The sequence below is a fragment of the Macaca mulatta genome, chromosome 8 (genome assembly GCF_049350105.2).
Source record: "Macaca mulatta isolate MMU2019108-1 chromosome 8, T2T-MMU8v2.0, whole genome shotgun sequence".
Taxonomy (NCBI): Eukaryota; Metazoa; Chordata; class Mammalia; order Primates; family Cercopithecidae; genus Macaca; species Macaca mulatta.
Window position 1 is genome coordinate 143,181,485 of NC_133413.1, and position 20,815 is coordinate 143,202,299.

The 20,815-nt window shown below is 33.2% G+C and overlaps 1 protein-coding gene across 26 annotated transcripts in view; it reads left to right on the forward strand.

Moving 5' to 3' along the window:
- The window catches only part of PHF20L1 (PHD finger protein 20 like 1), a 73,924-nt gene that overhangs the window by 26,605 nt on the left and 26,504 nt on the right, over positions 1–20,815 (forward strand). For 14 of the 26 annotated variants that reach the window (XR_013397426.1, XR_013397427.1, XR_013397428.1 and 11 more), the window contains 6 exons: positions 1,812–2,025; positions 2,594–2,722; positions 8,970–9,052; positions 12,577–12,829; positions 14,826–15,014; positions 15,277–15,483. Coding sequence is in view for 21 of the 26 variants with exons in the window: in XM_028852916.2 (XP_028708749.1) it covers positions 1,812–2,025; positions 2,594–2,722; positions 8,970–9,052; positions 12,577–12,829; positions 14,826–15,014; positions 15,277–15,483 (1,075 nt within the window). In the remaining 5 variants the exon portion in view is untranslated. The remainder of the gene's footprint in view (positions 1–1,811; positions 2,026–2,593; positions 2,723–8,969; positions 9,053–12,576; positions 12,830–14,825; positions 15,015–15,276; positions 15,484–20,815) is intronic. The other 12 variants (XR_013397430.1, XM_028852919.2, XM_028852922.2 and 9 more) reach the window with 1 other exon arrangement.

Here is a 20,815-nt window from a genome sequence, read left to right on the forward strand (position 1 = left end):
CTCTGGCATATAACACTTTCCTTTTGGTTGTCTGATTATACTTATTCTTGTTTCTCTGTTTCTCATCCCACTTTGTTGATTGTTCTCTCTCAATCCTTTCTTTTTCATTGATGATGCTTTCTTTTCTTACTGCTTAAATGTTAGTCTCAAAGCTCAACTTAGCCATACTGCTTTTACCTACCCATGTTTTACCCATGTTTTACTGCTTTTACCTACCCATGTTGCTCCTTGAACCTTTCATCGCTCTTTCACTTTCCTGTACACTTTCACTCCTGGCCTTTGTTTAATGTTTTTCCTTTTGCTTGGAGTAACCTTTTCTCCTTTTCCACTACCGCTTTCCCTGGGAAATTCCTACTTACCTTTAGGGTTCAGCTCATCTATCATTTTCCCTGAAGCTTTGCATTAGTCTTTCTCTTCAGTCAAAATCAGTCTTGTCTTTTCTGTTCTATAGTATTTTGTTTATTTCTCTAGTACGTCTCTTGTCACGGCTTATAGCTAATTGCATTTACCCGTGAATTACTTATGAACAGGACCAGTCTTTTACCACTTGCGGTCTCCTGAATGTTTAGCCTAGTACCTGGCATATAGGACAGGGTGTTCAGTAGAAAATTGATGATTGAATGTGTTAAGTGCAATCACATGTTTTCAGTTAATTTCAGTCATGAGAGAAAGAGTTAGAATACAGATTTTTTTTTAAATGGCTTATTGTTTTCACCATGTATTTTTAAGGTAGTGTTAATCTACATTGTTCATTGCTTAATTTTATTAACCTATTTTGCTTATATTTGTTAATGTAAACCATGAATTAAATTCATTTGATGTTGTGAAATTTTTAGTTGCTTGGACTAGGGATTAAAGGTATTTTGAGTAAGTCTGAACTGGTAGTCTATTTGACAAAGCTTAGTGGTCTCAGCAGATTCACTTTGTAGAGATATTTGTATTTATTTTAAAATATTTGTCTTAAAAACATTTTGATTGTGAAAATTAAAATGTTAGGACCACTTTATACTTCCTTACACCTTTTTTTTTTATAATAAGCATTTTTAGTTAAAAATGCAATAGTAAAATGTATTTAACAACAAACTAACACAGGAAAAATAAATATTTGCACCTCAGAGGAATGATACCAAACAAAGACCTAGGATGTTGTATGGGGAGATAAATTAATATGGAGTTTTGACAGTTAATGCTTTACCTTGGTCAATGGAGCTCTTTTCTTCTTCATCAGTATTATTAAGCTGTTGTGATAAATTGCTATCTGAACTTCAGTAGCTTTAGAAAATAATAAAAATCATACCTTTCTTGATTTCTATGAGATTGACTATAATTTGAATGGTACATTCATCCTAATAAGGAATAGCAATTTGGTAGGTGGGAATACACTATTTTTAATCTTTGTAGAATTGCAAGATAGCATTTTTCCCTTCTTTTATAGTCCTTTGTATTATGGGAAAGAGATGGAATGCAACATTTGAGCCCTAAAATACTAAGGTAGCATGTCATGTAGTATTCCGTATCTGCCATAGGTTTCCTCTGCTATTTTAGATTTTAACTCCTGTAAAAATATATCCTTGGAATACCTGTTATTGAATGTGCTTCCTATTTTTATGAGAGGTTGTACAATCTAACTCATTCGATTATTAAATTTGATAACCTACCATGTTGAGCTATCATGTAAATATTGTTCTCTCTATATTTATGTTTGGTTACATGTGAAAATAGCTTTGAAAATGTGACACATATTTTTATTAGTGTAATTACATTTTAATTAATTTTTAATACTTCACATGTTTTGTGTTTTTCCTTTGGAGGATTGGATAGCTTTAGTCAAAGCAGCTGCTGCAGCTGCAGCCAAGAACAAAACAGGGAGTAAACCTCGAACCAGCGCTAACAGCAATAAAGATAAGGATAAAGATGAGAGAAAGTGGTTTAAAGTACCTTCAAAGAAGGAAGAAACTTCAGCTTGTATAGCCACACCAGACGTAGAGAAGAAGGAAGATCTGCCTACATCTAGTGAAACATTTGGTACAAAATACATTCTTACGTTAATTCCTTATGACACTGGTAAACTCATGTAGTAAAGTCAAATCCCTTGGCCCCTTTGATTTTGAATGTATAATTAAATTTTTAAGCTTTTTTCCCTAGCATAATATGATGGCTAACTTTTCTAGCATTTTACAGATAGACCTGAAAATTAATAGTCTAGTTTGGGTTACTTGATACTGGATGCCCTCAGTATTCTTGAATAGAAATAGGTTGAGCTTTTGATTTGTAACTTCTTGATAGCAGGTTTTTGTTTGAAATTTTTTCTTTTGTGTTTTTTCTTCAACCTTTTATATGCTTCTGTATATGCTTCATATGTAATACGGAAAAAGCAGTAAGTCATTTTCTTACTGCTTTAAGAATAACTGCTTTAGTTGTCTTTTATTTCTAACATACTAGTCTGGAGGGATTTGTGTTTTTCAAAGGTCTGTATCAAGTAGTAGATTTAAAAAACTAATGTGAAAAACATTTTTACTATTTTGCTATTAAAAAATCATGTGTTTTAATTTTGGATTCTAGATAAACTCTCATATATGTGTTCTATTAAAAGTAGGACTTCATGTAGAGAACGTTCCAAAGATGGTCTTTCCACAGCCAGAGAGCACATTATCAAACAAGAGGAAAAATAATCAAGGCAACTCATTTCAGGCAAAGAGAGCTCGACTTAACAAGATTACTGGTAAACTACAATGATTTTTTTTTGGGGGGGGGTGGGAAATGGAAGGTTTAATTTTAGAGTAATTTATTTTTAATGAAGTAAAATGGTTTTGGTTTAGTGTCATAGACCTGTTAACATAGACAGTTACTTTCTGGTTCTTCAAAGTCAGCGTCTTTCAACACTGTCAGCTTTTTCTGTTGTAAAATGTGAAAAATAGCACGTATCTTCTACCTACCTCACAGGGATGTTGTGAGGGTTGATAAGGATGAATGCTACAAAACTCAGTCATTTTTTAAATTACATTGGTGATAATAGTTTCTAGAAGAATTATTTTGTCAACTTATGGTGACACAATTTCTGAGGTTTTAAATGTTTTTATACATTCGTATACTTGACCAGTCTTACTTAAGGATGGTGCCATATATAGTTGGAAAGATGACTGACTTACATTTACTTCCTGAATCTGTTAATTTCTGAATTTCTGATGTGAAAGTATTTCTGTAAGTTTCTTGTTGTTTTTTTAATTTCTACTCTTCAGGTTGGTCACTAGCATCTGGGCTTATTTCCGTATGATTTCTTGTAGTTTAGTTTAGGAAATAGCCGTGCTAGGCTGTTAGAAAACACTGAAAATTCTAGCCTGGTTAGTGTTCATGGAAGAGGGGATTGAAGGATTAGAATTGGGGCCAGTCATACTACATCCTGCCGTTTTCATGGTCTATTCAGCCTGGTAATTCTAGTCTTCAAAAGAAATTGTGAACATATTTACCTTTTCTGAGTAAATGTTAAAAGGGGAATTTAAATACTTTCATGATTTAGTCATATGTTCTTATTATGAGGACAGAACCTTTTTTAGTGCCTGTGGCCTAATTAAGCTGTATAAACCTTTGTTGGCTTCAACTTGAAGAAGCTTGATTTCATGGTCAGATTTAGGAATAAATGTAAACTGAACATTTTGACCATTTTCTGAAGAGAGGAAGCTAACTGAAAGGTGACTCTGGAGCTGAGGGTTGTTTAGAACCACTGTTTTATTTATATTGTTCATCTAGGTGATTATAATTGGTTTCAGCAGGTGAGAATATTTAGTCTCTTGCCATTTGTATATATTATTTTCATGCCTGTGTCTGATAAAGGACATATTTGGCCCCAGGAGAGGAAATATTTTAAATCAATTAACCCGTTATACCTTTTCCTTGTAAACTATTAAGGAGAAAGCCAAATGTTCTCTAAGTGATTGTTTTTATGGCATGAGACTTCAGTTTTGCCTTAAAATATGGAACCCAGTGCTATGTGCTGGGCAGAAGTGGAGTAGTATTTCTAACTCCTGTGATACAAAGATTGAAACAGCATTGTTGGAGGAGTCGAGATCAAAGAAGACGGAGGTGACGCTGACATGATACAACTGCCAGCTTTCCAGCATCATGTTTTTTTTTCCTTCAATTTGGATAACCTGCTTTTAATAGTTTCAGTCAATATACTCTTACATATGCCTTATTGGGAGATTCAAGCTCAACGTTTAAAGAAGTAAAAAAACAAAAAAACTGCAACAGAAAAACTCAGCTGAGCCCACAATGATGCATTATTTCTCTATGGCCTTGAAAAGACAGTAGTGGGGAAAGAAAGTACCATTTTACCATGTGCCTCAAGTTTGTAATACTGGTTGCTTAGTAACACCCTTCCCTTCCATGGAGGGATTTTCTCTTCACTTTCCCTCGGGGGTCTCAGATGAATAAGTTATAGTTTGACAGCAGCAGCAAAGCATAAGATTTTATGAATGTGAAGCCATTACTATCTTTTTATTTACTCAGAAAATTTAAGTGTGTGATAATCTTTTTAATAGTTCATCTTTCTACATCTATTTCTGATTTCATGTTGCAACTATGTCATGCAAAAAGACCATAGATATTGTAAGATTGTCTTCAGTAGTTGAAATTCAGGCTTGCCTTTGTACAGTAAATTTCATTTATAGGTTATAAAGATAAATGAGAACTAACATAGTAATTTTGTTATGGCATTATGGTATATTTTAAATTTATCAAGCTCATCTGTATGTGTCTTTTTGTCCTTTACTACTGAGAGGATTGGGGCTGGGATCATGGCAGCCTGCTCTGATGTATTTCTCTCCACTCTATTTTGTTATTTTTTAAAAGAGTTCTACCTTAAATAAGTGGACCAGCTATTGGATAACTTTAATTCATATATTTATCATTCTTTCTATTCACTTTGCCACATACATACCATGTGATGATTTTAAACCTGATTTATATATAGAGAATGTTACAAGGATGGCTTTTTTCAAAGATTCCAAGTAGGTAGACATTGAAAATATAGTTGCACAGTATATGGAATATGTATATATGTATATACATATATACATATATATTTCCATATATACACATATACATATTTCATATATGTGCATATATACATATTCCATATACTATGCAATAGATGCACACAAACACACACAACTTCCTGGTTCATATTTTTCATTATGTAATGTACCTTATTGATAGCTATTATTTTATGGCTTATGCATACTGATTTGAAATAAATGATTTTACTTAGAAAATTAGTAGTCCATACTTTTGGGACAAAGTTGCAAACAAATTGAATTTGAGTAGACTACACTGCAGATTATCGAGGGACCAAAGGAGAAAGACATCAGCAGTTAGTGCATGGTCTCTTTCTAATAGGCTCTAAGAGTTTCTGGAATTTCAGGTAGCTTAGGTGTGTTTTTGTAACTTAAGGAATTTAAAAAGTTTAAAAAATCCTGAAATTTGAATTGACCAGTAGTATGTTATTGATAATAATATCAAGAATATTTGATTCTTAGTTCCAGCAAGAAGATTGTGTTTTGAAATACCTGGATGAAAAGTAGACCAAGAATTTAACCACTTTGCTCTTTCTTTGTTTCCCTTTCCCATTCCAGGGAGCTCTGGGCTCTGTTCTACTTATTTCTATTGGCAGGAAAAGACCAGCTGTGTATTTTTTATGGCTAATATAGAATATTGGAAAGTTGTAACTTTGTTGGTGGGTGGAACTGATGACTGTTTGATATTCTTCTTTTACCTAAATTTAAATAATTTCTTGAAGGAGCATAATGCAGTCTTACTGGGCAATTTTATCCCATAGGTATATTCTTCTAGAAGAGGGCCTGTTAGTAATACATTGATAATTAATAGGTACTTGCTGATAATTTCCTTTCAGTTAATTCTTTTCATTTTCTGTGGATAGTGCATTTTTTCCTGGAATATTAGCAGGTTAAGGTAACAGATTTTGGACTGCCTCTTAAGGCAGAAGTAGTCAGAGTTGTCTCTTCAAGTACCTATTTTATTATTTGTTCCATTTTGTTGTTTATATTTAATAACTCTTTTGTAAGTTGATGTGAATGTAAAGCGTGAAAAAACTTTATTAATCATATTTGGGCTTTTAAATTCTCTAGATAACCAAGTATGCATTTTAAAATCTGATTTTAAGTAGTTTTTCTGAAATCTCATTACTTTTTATGAACACATTACAATACTTTTATTTTTCCTTCTCAAACCATTAATGGAAAGGGATTTTAATAAACTGGATCTGTAATATCCTAATGTAAATCCGTATGTTATGGGTGAATTATTTTGTTTCTTTTATTACTTGTGGTACCTTATTTTCAGTTTTTTAGTTTGTGATCTGTTTCATCTGTTGAGTATTAAAAACTATTTCTACCACCTATATGAAAGGAAAGAAAGTAAAAGATATAATTATATAAATATATTAAATAGCAAAATTTTCCTGTTTGAATAGTCCTTAGAAAAAGAACTCTACTCAGTTTCCTGCAAAAGAACAACTTGATTTTCTAATTATTTTTATTTCAATAGTTTGTTGGGCCTTAAGAATATTAGCTGGAGAATAAAAACCTAATGAATGTGACTTTAAATGTTAAATAAATATTCAGTATGTTCAGAATATAATTAGGATTGAAGCTGTTTTTGTAAAATTGTTTATATACAGTTGATGTGGTGTGAGACTGTAACAAACTATGTAGTTTTTTTGGTTTTTGCTTTTTTTTTTTTAAATCTCAAACTGGTACAAATACCAGGGTTTTGTTGTTGTTGTTTTCTACTTATTTTTAAATATAGATATGGGATCTTGCTATATTGCCCAAGCTGGTCTCAAACTCCTGGGCTCAAGCAACCCACCCAGCTCGGCCTCCCAATGTGTAAGATTACAGGCATGAGCCACTGTGCCAGACCTTAAATACCAGTTTTAATACTAATCATAGATGTATCAAAATCATTGTCTTACACTCAGCCTTTTTTATTTTAAAGTACATTCTGAGTACTAGGTACCTTTTGCCTAATTTAGAATTTGCTCGAGTACTACTTTAAGAATATAATTTTATTATTTATCTATTTATTTATTTATTTATTTAGAGACAGAGTATCACGCTGTCCCCCAGGATAAAGTGCAGTGGTGCCATCTCGGCTCACTGCAGCCTTCACCTCCCAGGTTCAAGTGATTCTCGTGCCTCAGCCTCCCAAACTGGGATTACAGGTGTGTGCCACCACACCCAGCTAATTTTTGTATTTTTAGTAGAGATGGGGTTTCACCGTGTTGGCCAGGCTGGTCTCAAACTCCTGACCTCAGGTGATCCTCCCATCTCAGCCTCCCAAAGTGCTGGGATTACAGGCGTGAGGCACCGTGCTGGGCCCAAGAATATAATTTTAATATGTGAATTCCTACCTTGATCACTTAACTTCTTTAGGGTAGCTATCTGATAAAGTCAAGACATGTTGCCTCATGGATACCTCTACATCATACTGTGTTTGAGGGGGCACCATTTTTCTCCTGTTAAATATGTTGTGGACAGCTTCTGTAATGTATGTAGTATAATTGCTGTAGTCAGTTTACTATTAAGTTGTCAGTTGTTAAACATGCTTCCTTTGGAGCAAAGTTTGTGTGTGGCCAACTTTGAAATGACTCAAAAAATGATTTTTAGTGACCTTTCATGAGCAGCGTGACCATAAACAAAAACAAATACTTGTTCTAGGCTTATAAACTGGGCTTCATTGAAGGTAACTGACAACTTTGAAATGACACAGAAATGAATTTTGGTGACTTTTTATGAGCAGGGTGGCCTTAAACAAAGCTTATAAACTAGACTTCATTGAAGGTATCTGACAGGCTTAGCAAATAATTTTAACCAAGTAAATGCCTATATTTTATTAAAGCAGAGTTTTAATGTCTTGGGATTCAAACTGATAGTTATATATTACAATAAAATATTCTGTCTTTTTTTTGGGGGGAGGTGACGGAGTCTCACTCTGTCACCTAGGGTGGAGTGCAGTGGCGGGATCTCGGCTCACTGCAACTTCTGCCTCCTGGGTTTCAGTGATTCTCCTGCCTCAGCCTCCTGAGTAACTTGAATTACAGGCGCCTGCCACCAAGCTGGCTAATTTTTGTATTTTTAGTAGAGACGGGGTTTCACCACGTTGGCCAGGCTGGTCTTGCTCTTGATCTCAAGTGATCTACCTGCCTCGGCCTCCCAAAGTGCTGGAATTACAGGCATAAGCCACCGCATTGGCCTATTCTGTCTTTTAAATTTGAGAATTAGTGACATACATAGAAGAAAACTGGGACTTCTAAAAATTTTTGTCATTTATAGACAAAATGACAAAATAAACTATAATGTTAAGTTCAGATGTTCTAGGAAGGACCCACACTTTTTTCCCCTTAATATAAAATAGATCCATCTCTGTGTTTAAACTCTTATAAGAAGATGAGGTACAACTGGGCACACATAAAGCGTAGATTAAAAGGATCTGAATGAACTTAAGAATTGGTAGCTTTTTTAGCTACTAAAACAACATAAAATCTTATTTTATGTTCTAGATGTTTGGAAGGATTTCTTCTTATTCTGTTTTTATAGTTGTATAGACAAAACCTGTATTATAAGTATTAGCAACCTGAGCAACCTTAATCTGGACATGAAGACATAGAATTTTAACTTTTTACAGAATAAATGTATGTGTGCAAGTGTGTGTTTTTGGTGATTTCATTGAGTAATATTAAAACCCACACAACTGGGTAAGCAACTCTTAAGTTCTGATTCAGTCCCTTGGCTTATTATTAAGCATATTTGTATTTTCGAAAAGAAAACATTTGAGACTACTTCCTATATATTAAAAAGTATAGGAAATTTCAACTGCTAAGATTTTTGAAAAGTTAATTAGGGTGTAAATCAGTATTTTTTCTAATAAGCAATTTCTGTACAATTTTTCTCAAGGTTTGTTGGCATCCAAAGCTGTTGGGGTTGATGGTGCTGAAAAAAAGGAAGACTACAATGAAACAGCTCCAATGCTGGAGCAGGTATGAAATGGTAGCATTTGATTTTTTTCAGGGTTCCCACTGGAATGATCACGGAGCTCTAATATCTACGTAATTGAAATTCCCCTTTTGATCAGATATGGGAATAGGAAGCTAATTAATTGATGATATATTTTTAACTCTGCCTTCTCCAAGGTATACAGATAACTACAGACTTCATTAGTGTTTGATTTCATAGACTGGCATTAAAGCCTTTGTCTCCAAAATTTGAAGGCCTGGAGACAGGCATCCCAGGGTATAAGCTTCCAGCTGGATCACCTTTAACTAGCTTACAAAAAGACCCTTACACAAATACTTTCCATTTGTGAGTTAAAACAGGGTTTTTTGACATCTAATAAAACTTCTTTTGTAAGAAGTTTCTTTTATATTGTAACAATTGGTGTTGTTAGACTGACTATGTGTTTTATGAATTGATCAATGAGCCATACATTTTTGCTAGGATGTATATTTTAATAACTACAAAAAAAGAGAGTTTAAAAAACTATTAAGGGTCTGTCTTTAAACCACCTAATAGAGGAATTTAAAAGTGAAGGTTGCAGTTGCTAGATTTTGCCTTGGCTACCTTCAGATTCCCACAATACTTGTACATAATGAACTGTGCATGCTTTTACATTCTCTAAGGGCTTAACTTCTTAGGCACTGTAAGACTATAAGAACGCAGTAATAGCCATAACTGGATTTCCTTGGTTCTCCTGTTTTAAAATCTGAGCCTTAATGTAGTTTTAATATATCCTTTTTGTATTACTTTTCTTTATTAGTAGCCTAATAAAGAAGTCTTTAAAATGAGTATCTTTTGCTCTCCTCTAGATGCGTTTTAAAAGCTATTCCAAATTTAATTGATATTGTATTGAGTTTTTCAGGGTTATTTTAGGCCTGATTTGATAACAGTGCGTTGTTTTGGTGCCTCCATTAATGTTGTATTAAATCAATGGGTCTTTTAAATTGATTAATATGTCATTGAATCATACCTTCTGATTTTCTGTGATCATCAAACGGTTAAGTCTTTGCCGTTATTGTCAATATATCAACCAAATTTTAAATAACTTTTTTTACTGTGTATTACTATATTCAACGTCCCAGATATAACAATATTTTGTATTTTCACCACTGTTTATGGTATTCTCAGAATGCGATAAATCAGGGACTTGGGTAATAAAATGTTTCTGGAAAATTCATTACAATGTCAATCTTTGATTATGCACAATCCTGCTGAGGTGAATGTGATTGTGAAAAGTACTTATTAAATGTGGAAGTTAGTGTAGAGGGCAGTACCTATCTTAGAGAAAAGTACAGAAAACCACGTTTTGAATTTGAATTTAAAAAAGAAAGAAAGGAAAATGGTGTAACTCGGCTGTTTCTATTTTCATAATTAAAAAATTTTGAGAGTCCTTGCCAGTTTTGTAACAAAGAGACCAACAATCATTAATGAAAACCTTGTAAATTATTTTAGATTTTAAGGAACACCACGCCATTCCCTCATTTTCTATTTGTCATTCAGGTTGACTTCAATGTGAAAATGTTTTGTAACCAAACACTTATTTTTATCCTATGTGTTAGCCTCGCTTCATAGTTAAAAAGCCGAGTTATAAAGCTTTTAATTATATCTCAATTGGTATCAGCAATAGACCTAAAGGAGAGGTATTGATTGTTACTAACCTCTGTTTCCTAATGAGTTGAAGTAATGTCACTCATGACATCGACTGATAACAGGCCTGTAGTCAAAACTTACTGTGCTAATGGACTTATTTATATTTTTAAAAAATTCAAACTCTGTGGTCTTGAACCCCAATTCTCAGCTTATTAATTATAGATTATTGTATTAGGGATATTTCATGTTATATTTACTTTTGGATAAAACTTGCATTAGATGCATAATAACTCAGTAAGTTTTAAAAACAATGTTAATTTTTCCTTGTTTAGAAGTTAAGCACCTTATCAAGATATTAAGTTTTAAAATCTTGTTTTATAACTTTGTAACTTGAGAGTAATGGATGCTGTAGTGATGTCTTTCACATATGTGAAGATGAACAATAAAATTGTTTATTTACAAGTAATGGCTCTAATTACTTTTCTGGCAACACCTTTTATGATAAGGTTAGGAATACTATCCATTTGTGAAGTACCTTTTCAAATAATTAATCTGCACTTATACACATTTATAATGAGTAAATCCAATCAGAGAAATGATGACAACTGAATGAATGGGACACTTGACACCAGGCCTTTTATATGGTATGTCCAACATGCTGTCTGTAGAGCATTCAAGGTGCCCTACTTAATACCAAATACGCACTTTTCTTCCCCAGCAAAATTTGACTTGTGTCTCAGTGGGAACAGAATTATTTATTTATTTATTTAGTCCCCAGAAAATGATCTTTCATACTCCAGAGAACTGCAGACAGTAGACCTGATAGTTATTCTCCACAAGATACGAAAGTAAAAAGATTTCTTGGGGACAAGCACGTTGTTTATGGTGCTAGCAATTTGACTGTTTATAAAGGCCTATGGTAGAATCGATTTTCAAAAAATGCATATTATATATTTTGCTCTCAGATAAGTGTATCAGAAAGAGATAGAGGTATTGCAGCACCATAGATTACAAATTCATCCAATGTAGCTATTTTCTCTTGTTTTGAAAAATGGACACATTCACACATATTTTAACATATGTAGGAAATTTTACAGCCAAATGAATAAAAATATTCTTTTATGAAAGAACTGACAAAGTTCTAATTTTTTTTTAAAAGTATCAGTTGGCAGGAAGAAGGTAAAAACTCTCATCTAAGAATGCGACGTATTTTGTTTTTAAATCCAATGTTTTTAACTTACACTTTATCTCTTTGGTTTTTTTTTTTGTTGTTGTTGCTTGTTTTGTATTGTTTTTTAGTCTTTTAACTCTATATTGCTGGTGGCTCTGATTTCATGATGCATTGTGCTTATGAAACTCTAGCTTTCAGCGCTAAAATGAGTTAAAGATAATGTTTTGTTAATTTGGTCATTGTTTTCCTGTTCAGATCTTTCTTTAAAGGGAAACTGTCTACTTAGACCTTCACATTCAACTTAATAAAAGAAATGATTTTATAAGAAAACATCTAAAGTCAAAAGCTTAAATTAAGTATTCCTCTAATCCTTTAAAACATGAAGATGCTGTTTATTTTTCGAATTATTGTCATTGGCAATTATGGTTCCTAAAGGGGTATATTTCTATTTAATACTGAAAATATTTGTCCAGTAAGATAACATTTTATATTCTGAAAATATTACAAATAATATATTTTAAAAAATGAATTTAGACTGAAAGTTGACAGCATCCCTTTAAAGACAGCCTATTCAACTTTTAGTTAATAATTTGTGGGGTTCTTTTTGGTTTTTCATTTGTAATAGAAATGTTATATGTTGCTTAACAATGTTTCTGGATACTAAAGTTGCTTAACAGTCAAAATAGAATACAAGAACAAAAATGAAGAAGCCAAAATAAAAATATCAATTTTTTATTATTTATTCAGGCGATTTCACCTAAACCTCAAAGTCAGAAAAAAAATGAAGCTGACATTAGCAGTTCTGCCAACACTCAGAAACCTGCACTGTTATCCTCAACTTTGTCTTCAGGGAAGGCTCGCAGCAAGAAATGCAAACATGAATCTGGAGATTCTTCTGGGTGTATAAAACCCCCTAAATCACCACTTTCCCCAGAATTAATACAAGTCGAGGATTTGACGCTTGTATCTCAGCTTTCTTCTTCAGTGATAAATAAAACTAGTGAGCACAGATTTTTAAAAAATAGTTATTTGTCCTATAAGATACATTAAAAACAGTTTGATTGTAGTTATATTGTATTTTTATGTAGTTGCTTTTTAAAAACTCAGGTGGATATGATAGGGAAGGCTTGAAACTATTCCAGGGGCAAAAACCATAGACATTTCTTACTGATTTATTGCTTAGAGACTACTGCTGGTTGAGAATCCTTACCATTTAATAACACAGATTCCACTGTAGTTTGACTCTCCTCAACTAATAATCTGAGCATACTGAGAGGCCTGATTCATTACAAAAAAAAGAGAAAGTTATAAAAAGACCCAGCATAGCTATTTTTACTTAAGACTATTCCTGTAGATTTTTTTTGTCCTCACTTGTCTATAACTTCCCTCTGCAATACATTTTATTCATTCTTATAATATTTGTAGTCTAGACTTCAGTTTAATCTTTTTAATGAAAGAAAAATGCCTCTGTGATGATATTTTTTAACGATTTTACTGTTTCAGTACTACTAATTTTTCAAGAATTAGCGCAGTCTTTTTCAAAATCACCTTTCACATGGGTATATCTATCTATCTCCCTATATATCTATATATATAAATAATACAAGATTTGTGTTGACCCTGAGTTTCTCATATTAGTTTAGTATTCTAAGTTGGAGACACGAATAACAGTTATTTGAAGTCAGTAGGTAAATGATGCTTTTTTTTGCTCTTTATGCGACAAATGAAATACATGATCAGTTGAGTGAATATGACACGTTTCCTCATGAACTATTCCATATTGTGCCTTCCAGAATAATCAAAGATGTTCGCATTCAGAAGACTTTTATCAGACATATTAACCTCTTTTCCTTCAGTTGCCATATTTTCTACTGAATCATTTTTTCATTTTGATCTGGTTTTGCTTTTTTGTTTTGTTCTTTGTAATAGGTGGAAAGAATGGGAACATAATTCAGTTGTTTTCCTAATAAGCTTCATTTCATTATGACATCATGAAATAGTGTCAGTAGTCACTAGAATGTCATATGACATTAACAAACATTTTATTTTGGAAATTATATCTTGGTATTATAACCACAATATGGCAGTTAAATTTTACTCTTTTATATTTTTTAGTTATCAACATGTCTTTTTTGTTTTCATTGTAAAATTACTCTTAAATACCCAAACATCAGTCTCTTTAGACTTTTCTTATTTCCTCTTTCTAAATTAACATGAATATATTGGCATATATAATCTTGCCTATTCTAGTCAAATGTTTATATGCCATGTAGAGAGACGATATCTAAAAGTGTAAAAGACATTTCCAAATATTTATATTATATTGCTAGAAGGTGCCTAAATTACTTACCAAGTTGTTTAAAAAACCCAAGTACACAATGTCATAATCTTAAATATCCTCATTATTTGCTCACAATAAGTACACAAAGTTGTTTTTGTTCAATTTTTTTTTAATGAATCAGGCCCAGACATGTTTATAAAACTCCATTTGGGGGGATGATGATGGGATAAAATTATTTACATTAGTGTAAAGTAAATCACTAACTCTATAATGTTATATCATCTGTGTCCCTGCCTTTTTTTCCCTTAGAGTTGCTCGATTTGCATTGTAGCAAAAGGAATATATATATATATATTTTTCCTTATCTTTTGCTGTAAAGAGACTATTTTCCCGAAGGAAAAATGGCAATTTACACAACGATCTGCAATTAGAGAAATTAACTGTAGTCTGTCAGTTGGAGCTACTTGAAATTAATGTTCCATTTTATTTTCTCAGTTCTAGTAGAGTGTAGATTTTAGAATTTTTGATTGACTCATTTTGAATGAGGTCACGATTTTCGCCTTTGATTACCTTTGAAACATGCCATTCCTTGTGGATATCTTGTAACAACATCAGAGGGAAGAATATGAATCATTTTTTCCCATTTATCTCCTTAAATATTATAAGATGCTCCTGGTATGTATCTGCTTCGTGAACATTGAAGATCTTTTTCTAGGTCCTCCACAGCCTGTGAATCCCCCTAGACCTTTCAAGCATAGTGAGCGGAGAAGAAGATCTCAGCGTTTAGCCACCTTACCCATGCCTGATGATTCTGTAGAAAAGGTTTCTTCTCCCTCTCCAGCCACTGATGGGAAAGTTTTCTCCATCAGTTCTCAAAATCAGCAAGAATCTTCAGTACCAGAGGGTAATGTATATTGATTTCCTATAGAACCAAACATAAAAGAAGATAAAGAAAAAACTAAGAGATAAAGATTATTAAAATATTAAGACATTTCTGCTCTTATATCTTCTGGAGTTATAAGCACTTCACTTATTCTACAAATATTTATTGAGTGCCTTCTTTGTGCCAGGCACTGTTTAAATTATGTAACACTTTAATTCACAGTGATAGTAACTGAGCCATTTTATCTGTGTTAATATTATATTACACTCTTTATTTTGTGTAGTGCCTGATGTTGCACATTTGCCACTTGAGAAGCTGGGACCCTGTCTCCCTCTTGACTTAAGTCGTGGTTCAGAAGTTACAGCACCAGTAGCCTCAGATTCCTCTTACCATAATGAATGTCCCAGAGCAGAAAAAGAGGATACACAGATGCTTCCAAATTCTTCTTCCAAAGCAATAGCTGATGGAAGAGGAGCTCCAGCAGCAGCAGGTAAAAGAAAAAAAATAAAGGCTCTTTTAAGTAGATGAGTAGCTAGGCTTGCAGTTATTAGGTATCAACATTTTGAGGTTTAACTACATTATTTTGATTCCTATATAATTCCTTTTCATAAATACTTTAACATTTATAGGAGAGTTTCTTCTCTGTTTTAAAGGTCTTTTGTGTGATCTTGTTACAATCATATGCCCTGGACATACGTACTTCTTACATTGTTACTTGATCTATTTCCTTCTCCCTGCTTCTTCTTTATATATCCTTATTTTTACTAAATATAAATTATTAGAGCCAAGTGTAATTACAGGAATTCTTACTTTTAAAGCCAGGAAGTACTTAATGGGATCAGTACTTCGGTTTAAGGATTTTAACAGAATTTAATATTTAAGAAACACTGAACTATATGCCTGTGTCTTAAATATAATTCCATATTTTGGGGCAGATTCCTCCAAATTGAATCAAATTTGCTATAAAGTTATTTGAGGAGTACAATATGTAAAATCAGCCATCCTTAATAACAAATTTTTTGCATGATTTTATGATATTTATTGTAGTTCGAAAGCATTTGGATGTGTATTTTGCCAAGCTGATATTTTAAATCTAACAGTATATCGATTCATGTTTCCCTTATGTGGGTGCATTGTTTTATTTAGAAGTTTTTAAAAATTATAACCTGATCCAGAATACACATAATAAAAAAAGGCCAATACTATCTTACAGATGCACTTCTGGTAAATTACTGTTTGGAATTAGATGTTTGAAAGAAGTCTGAATTTAGTTTGTTGTGAGTTGGAGAAAAACGTAAAGCAGTTTGTTGATGCGTTACCAAGGGTGTTGGTGATCGTTGTGTTTACAGGCATCTTCCCTGAAACCACTTTATCCATTTTTTGGATGAAGCATAAAATGAAACTTACTCTTTTCTGGTGATGGTATGTGTTGAAATAAAATGATTGAAGTAACTTAAGAGACATATACTTGTTTTTATTACTTTTTGTATAAAGGTCGAAGTTACTTTGTACATGATAATTCTTTATCATGTTTAAAAAAATAAAATACCCAAGTCTGAATATTTGTAGATTTTGAAACATTTCCTGTAGTTTCTCAAATCAGATCTATTGTCGTTTGACTCTTGGTCTTTCCTTAACTGATTTTTCTTTTCCACTTTTCCACAAGATTTCTGAGTTATCATTGACCCATTGAGATACTTTTTTGGTAAAGGTCTTATTCAGTTCTTTTACGATCTGGCATTTGTTACTGTACTGAATATATGAAAAACATGTTAAAGTTGTAAGGTTGTATATCCATTGGGAAAATTATTTTCAGATGTACATGTGAAAATATTTACATTTTTCTTTAAAAGTATTCTAATAATAGTAACAGTATTGAAATATAGATCAATATAAGTAACTGTGTAATAACTAAGAGTCTTACATTAACAGATTGTATATCCTAAAATATCAAAATATCAATGTAGTGATTGTGCATGAAAGTCCTTGACTTAGATGATTTTGCTTCTAACCAGATTATTAACTTCCTCTTTTCAGAATTTTTAGCATATTTGTGGCACTATGGCTGACTACCTTAGAGGAAGGCACACAAATATTCTTTCCCTTTTTAAATATTAGCAGTAACTATTGGAAAAGTAAAATAAGTAAGATCGTTTTCTGGGAAAGTAAAAGGTAGAGAGGAGTTTAGCTATAATTTGAATTTGTGGAAGAGTAAGGATTTTCTGGGTGTAATGAGCTTAATAGTACAGTAGCTGTCAACTTTAATTGCTTATAGCAAGGAAATGCATAGTTTTAATTGTTAATTACTGAAGGTTTATTAGAGGATTGAACACAGTATTTGAATAGAGGGAGGTGAAATTCTAATTTGTTTCTGTGACCTCTTAATTTTTAGTTTTTGAGGAAAGTAGTAGAATTTAGGTCATGTTCTAACTGAACACCTTTTGATTACAATCTTGTGCCCCTGTCCCACTTGCATTGAAATTCTCAGTGGTCTCTATGTTTTTCTCCTTAACCTTTTTGTTATTTACCCTCTCTTGACCATTTTGCTGTATTTTTTATGCTTCTGTCTGTTCCCCAAGTCCTCTTAGATTTAGAGTCAAAGTACCAGGTTTTTCTGTTTTTATTTCTTTGATACATATATACATATATGCACACACACATACATACACACACGTATGTTTGGTTGGTATCCATATTAATTATAAAAGAAAATTTTGTTACTGTTGAATTTTAAAACTGATAATTGAAAACATGCTTTACAGTTTGTCAGAGACATTTTCTGAGTTATTTTTGTCAAATGGAAACTCTTGGGGAGTTTAGAATGATGAGGGTGTTAGTTGCTAACTGTGAGATTGTTCGACATGGTTAGGTTTTTACTTTTGGGGGAGCAAGATAAATTCACACTGCTGAGTTTAGCAGTTGATGCTAAAGGATTGATGAGATTTGCAAATAGTCCAATTATTTTATACTACTGTTCTTAATTGTTTTCCAGTAGAGATAATGAACTTGGAATATTCTCTCCCTGTTCTTCTAGTGCGGTGGATGCCCACATGACTAGCCACTGTTAAGAATGCTATTGCTGCCTACATTACCAAACAAGTAATTGGTATCTTTGTAAAAATTGATGCCTTTGTTTTTATTTTACTATCAGGATTCTTTCTCACAGAGCCAGCCAATTTTAGATAAGGATACAGCCTCAGGAAATCTTAATTCTGTTAGTATCTGGGAGGATACAGTAAATCAAGTTTTTTGAAAAGTGGTCTTTTGAAAAATAAACTCGTGGTTCAGGTTCTCACAGGCACCTTGGGCCAACAGTTATCTGTTGCCCCTTGTCACACAATTCTCTTTAGGTAGGAAACACAGTGTGAACAGATACGGAATCTGCCCTCCAGAAACTTAGAGTCTAGAAGGGACACAAAGCTAGTAACTGAAATACAAATATTTAAAGCATGATATAAGTGCCTGAAGAGGTGTAAAGTACTCTTGGGTGTAAAGGAAGAAAAGATTGCCCCAAGAGGCCTCTGGTAGAGCCTCTTAAAAACCCTGTAGAGACAAACCGTCTGCCTTCTCTTCTTGCTTCCTTGAAACTCAGTTTTTCATCTATATGATGAGATGATAGTAGATGATGTCTGTGGTCACTTTTGGCTCTACAGTCTTGATGTTTTACTTACCATTAATTAGGCATTTGATAGTCTATGTTTATTCAAAAAAAAGATTGTGATATATAATAGGATTATTTTCAGCTTAAAAACGTCAAAAAAAAAAAAGTCAATTTAAGATAGCTTTAGAGATGATAACTTTTATTGTTTGTAACCACTGTGAAGACAAAATTGGGATTAGTAGGTTGTATGAATATAATTTTGAGCCATTTTAGTTACTCTTGTATTAAAAGAAATACCTCTAGTAACACATCTTTTTTTTTTTTTTTTTTTTTTTTTTTTTTTTTTTTTAGCAAATTACTAAATAAATATCAAGGAGCATTTACCTGTTTTATTGCAGCATGTCTCAGTTAGCATGGATAGGAATGTTGGCTTGACGTGGCCATGCAGAGTGTACCTTTATGTAACGTCAGGATGTCCATGAGCAGGTCCCCTCAGTTTTCGGGTAGCATTCGATGAAATGCATTAGGCTTTGCTTCAGTGTCATTCAAAGTCATCTTAGTTTTTGAATGAAATGTAGATATAAGTAAATACATGTGTATAGGTTTATCATCATAGATAAGATAGTTGGACTCTTCTTAGTGAATCTTCTGTAGAGTGTTCATGAATTATATTATGGATTGGTTAATATAATACATTTTATCACCAGTGAAAAACAGAAGTAGGTCTTGGGATTGGTCTAAGTTGGTATGGCAAAATAGCATATTGTCAGTTCTACCTAGTCTGCCTGTGGCGGGTTTTGAAATGGCCTTCATTTTTATTCCAACATCTCACGTCAACTTTACATTTACTATTTAAAAGTCTTTTTGTTTTAAATTGTTTTTCAATTTATTTTCCAGATTTGTTCAAAACAAAACTACAATTGGAGACTCTGTTGCCTCCACCCTCATACCAAATGTTCATGGCTTCTACAGAGCCTGGGGTTTCCATGGAGAGTCTCAGGGATTGCCTCTCTTTTTAGCCACAAGAATCTGTAATGTTTAGCATACCAGAAGAGGCTTGAGAAATCACTCTACATTACTAGTTTTTGAGTTGTATGCAAGCAGGCATGGTTCAGAGATCTGCCTCTCTGACTTTAACTAGAGTAGCTCCATTTGTGTTTTGGTTTTTGTTGTTGCATTTTGCATTCAGCTGCCAGATAATATATATCTATATCTATATCTATATATCTATATATATTTTTAATATATCTATATATATATATTTTTAAATGTTCTGTTGCTGAAATTTAGTTTAAAAATTACTATTCTGGCCGGGCGTGGTGGCTCACGCCTGTAATCCCAGCACTTTGGGAGGCCGAGGTGGGCGGATCACAAGGTCAGGAGATCGAGACCATGGTGAAACCCCGTCTCTACTAAAAATAGAAAAAATTAGCCGGGCGCAGGGGCGGGCGCCTGTAGTCCCAGCTACTCGGGAGGCTGAGGCAGGAGAATGGCGTGAACCCGGGAGGCAGAGCTTGCAGTGAGCCGAGATTGCGCCACTGCACTCCAGCCTGGGCGACAGAGCGAGACTCCGTCTCAAAAAAAAAAAAAAAAAAAATTACTATTCTACAAACTAATGTTCTGATACTTTGGTTACCAAATTCTGGCACGTGGTAAAATAAGGACGAGATAGTGAACTTCTTGTAAAACTAAACTTATTTTTCTTGTTGACTTCTGGAATGGTCTGTTTTGTTTTCCTATTTGTGTGTAAGTATTTTTTAAAATCCTACTGTTGCATATACGAATATTTATTTTAATATCCTTACTTGAGTAAAACATTGACAACCCTTTATGAGTCCCCCAGTTTTACTTTTGAAATTTTGTCATTTATGAAATCGAATGGTTTGGAAACCACTAGAACATGTAAAAACTAAATCTAGAACTCACTCTCTGGACCCCACTCTGGGATTGGTTGCATCTCTTCTGCTATGTTAATCTCTGTGTTTCTTGTGCGGTGGTTCATAACTGTTTTATTTGTCTGTCAAGTACCTAAGGGGTGCACACATTCCAGTCAGTAAAAGTAGCCTAGTAAGGCAGTTCCTTTAATCTTACTCCCTGTCCCCACTCCAGGAGATTCTAAACATCATTGCTCCACCTTTTCCCTAGAGATCCAGTGCTCCAGAGATGTAGGAGCCTAAGAGGCAATGATCACTGTTAGCAATATATCTGAATATATCTGCAC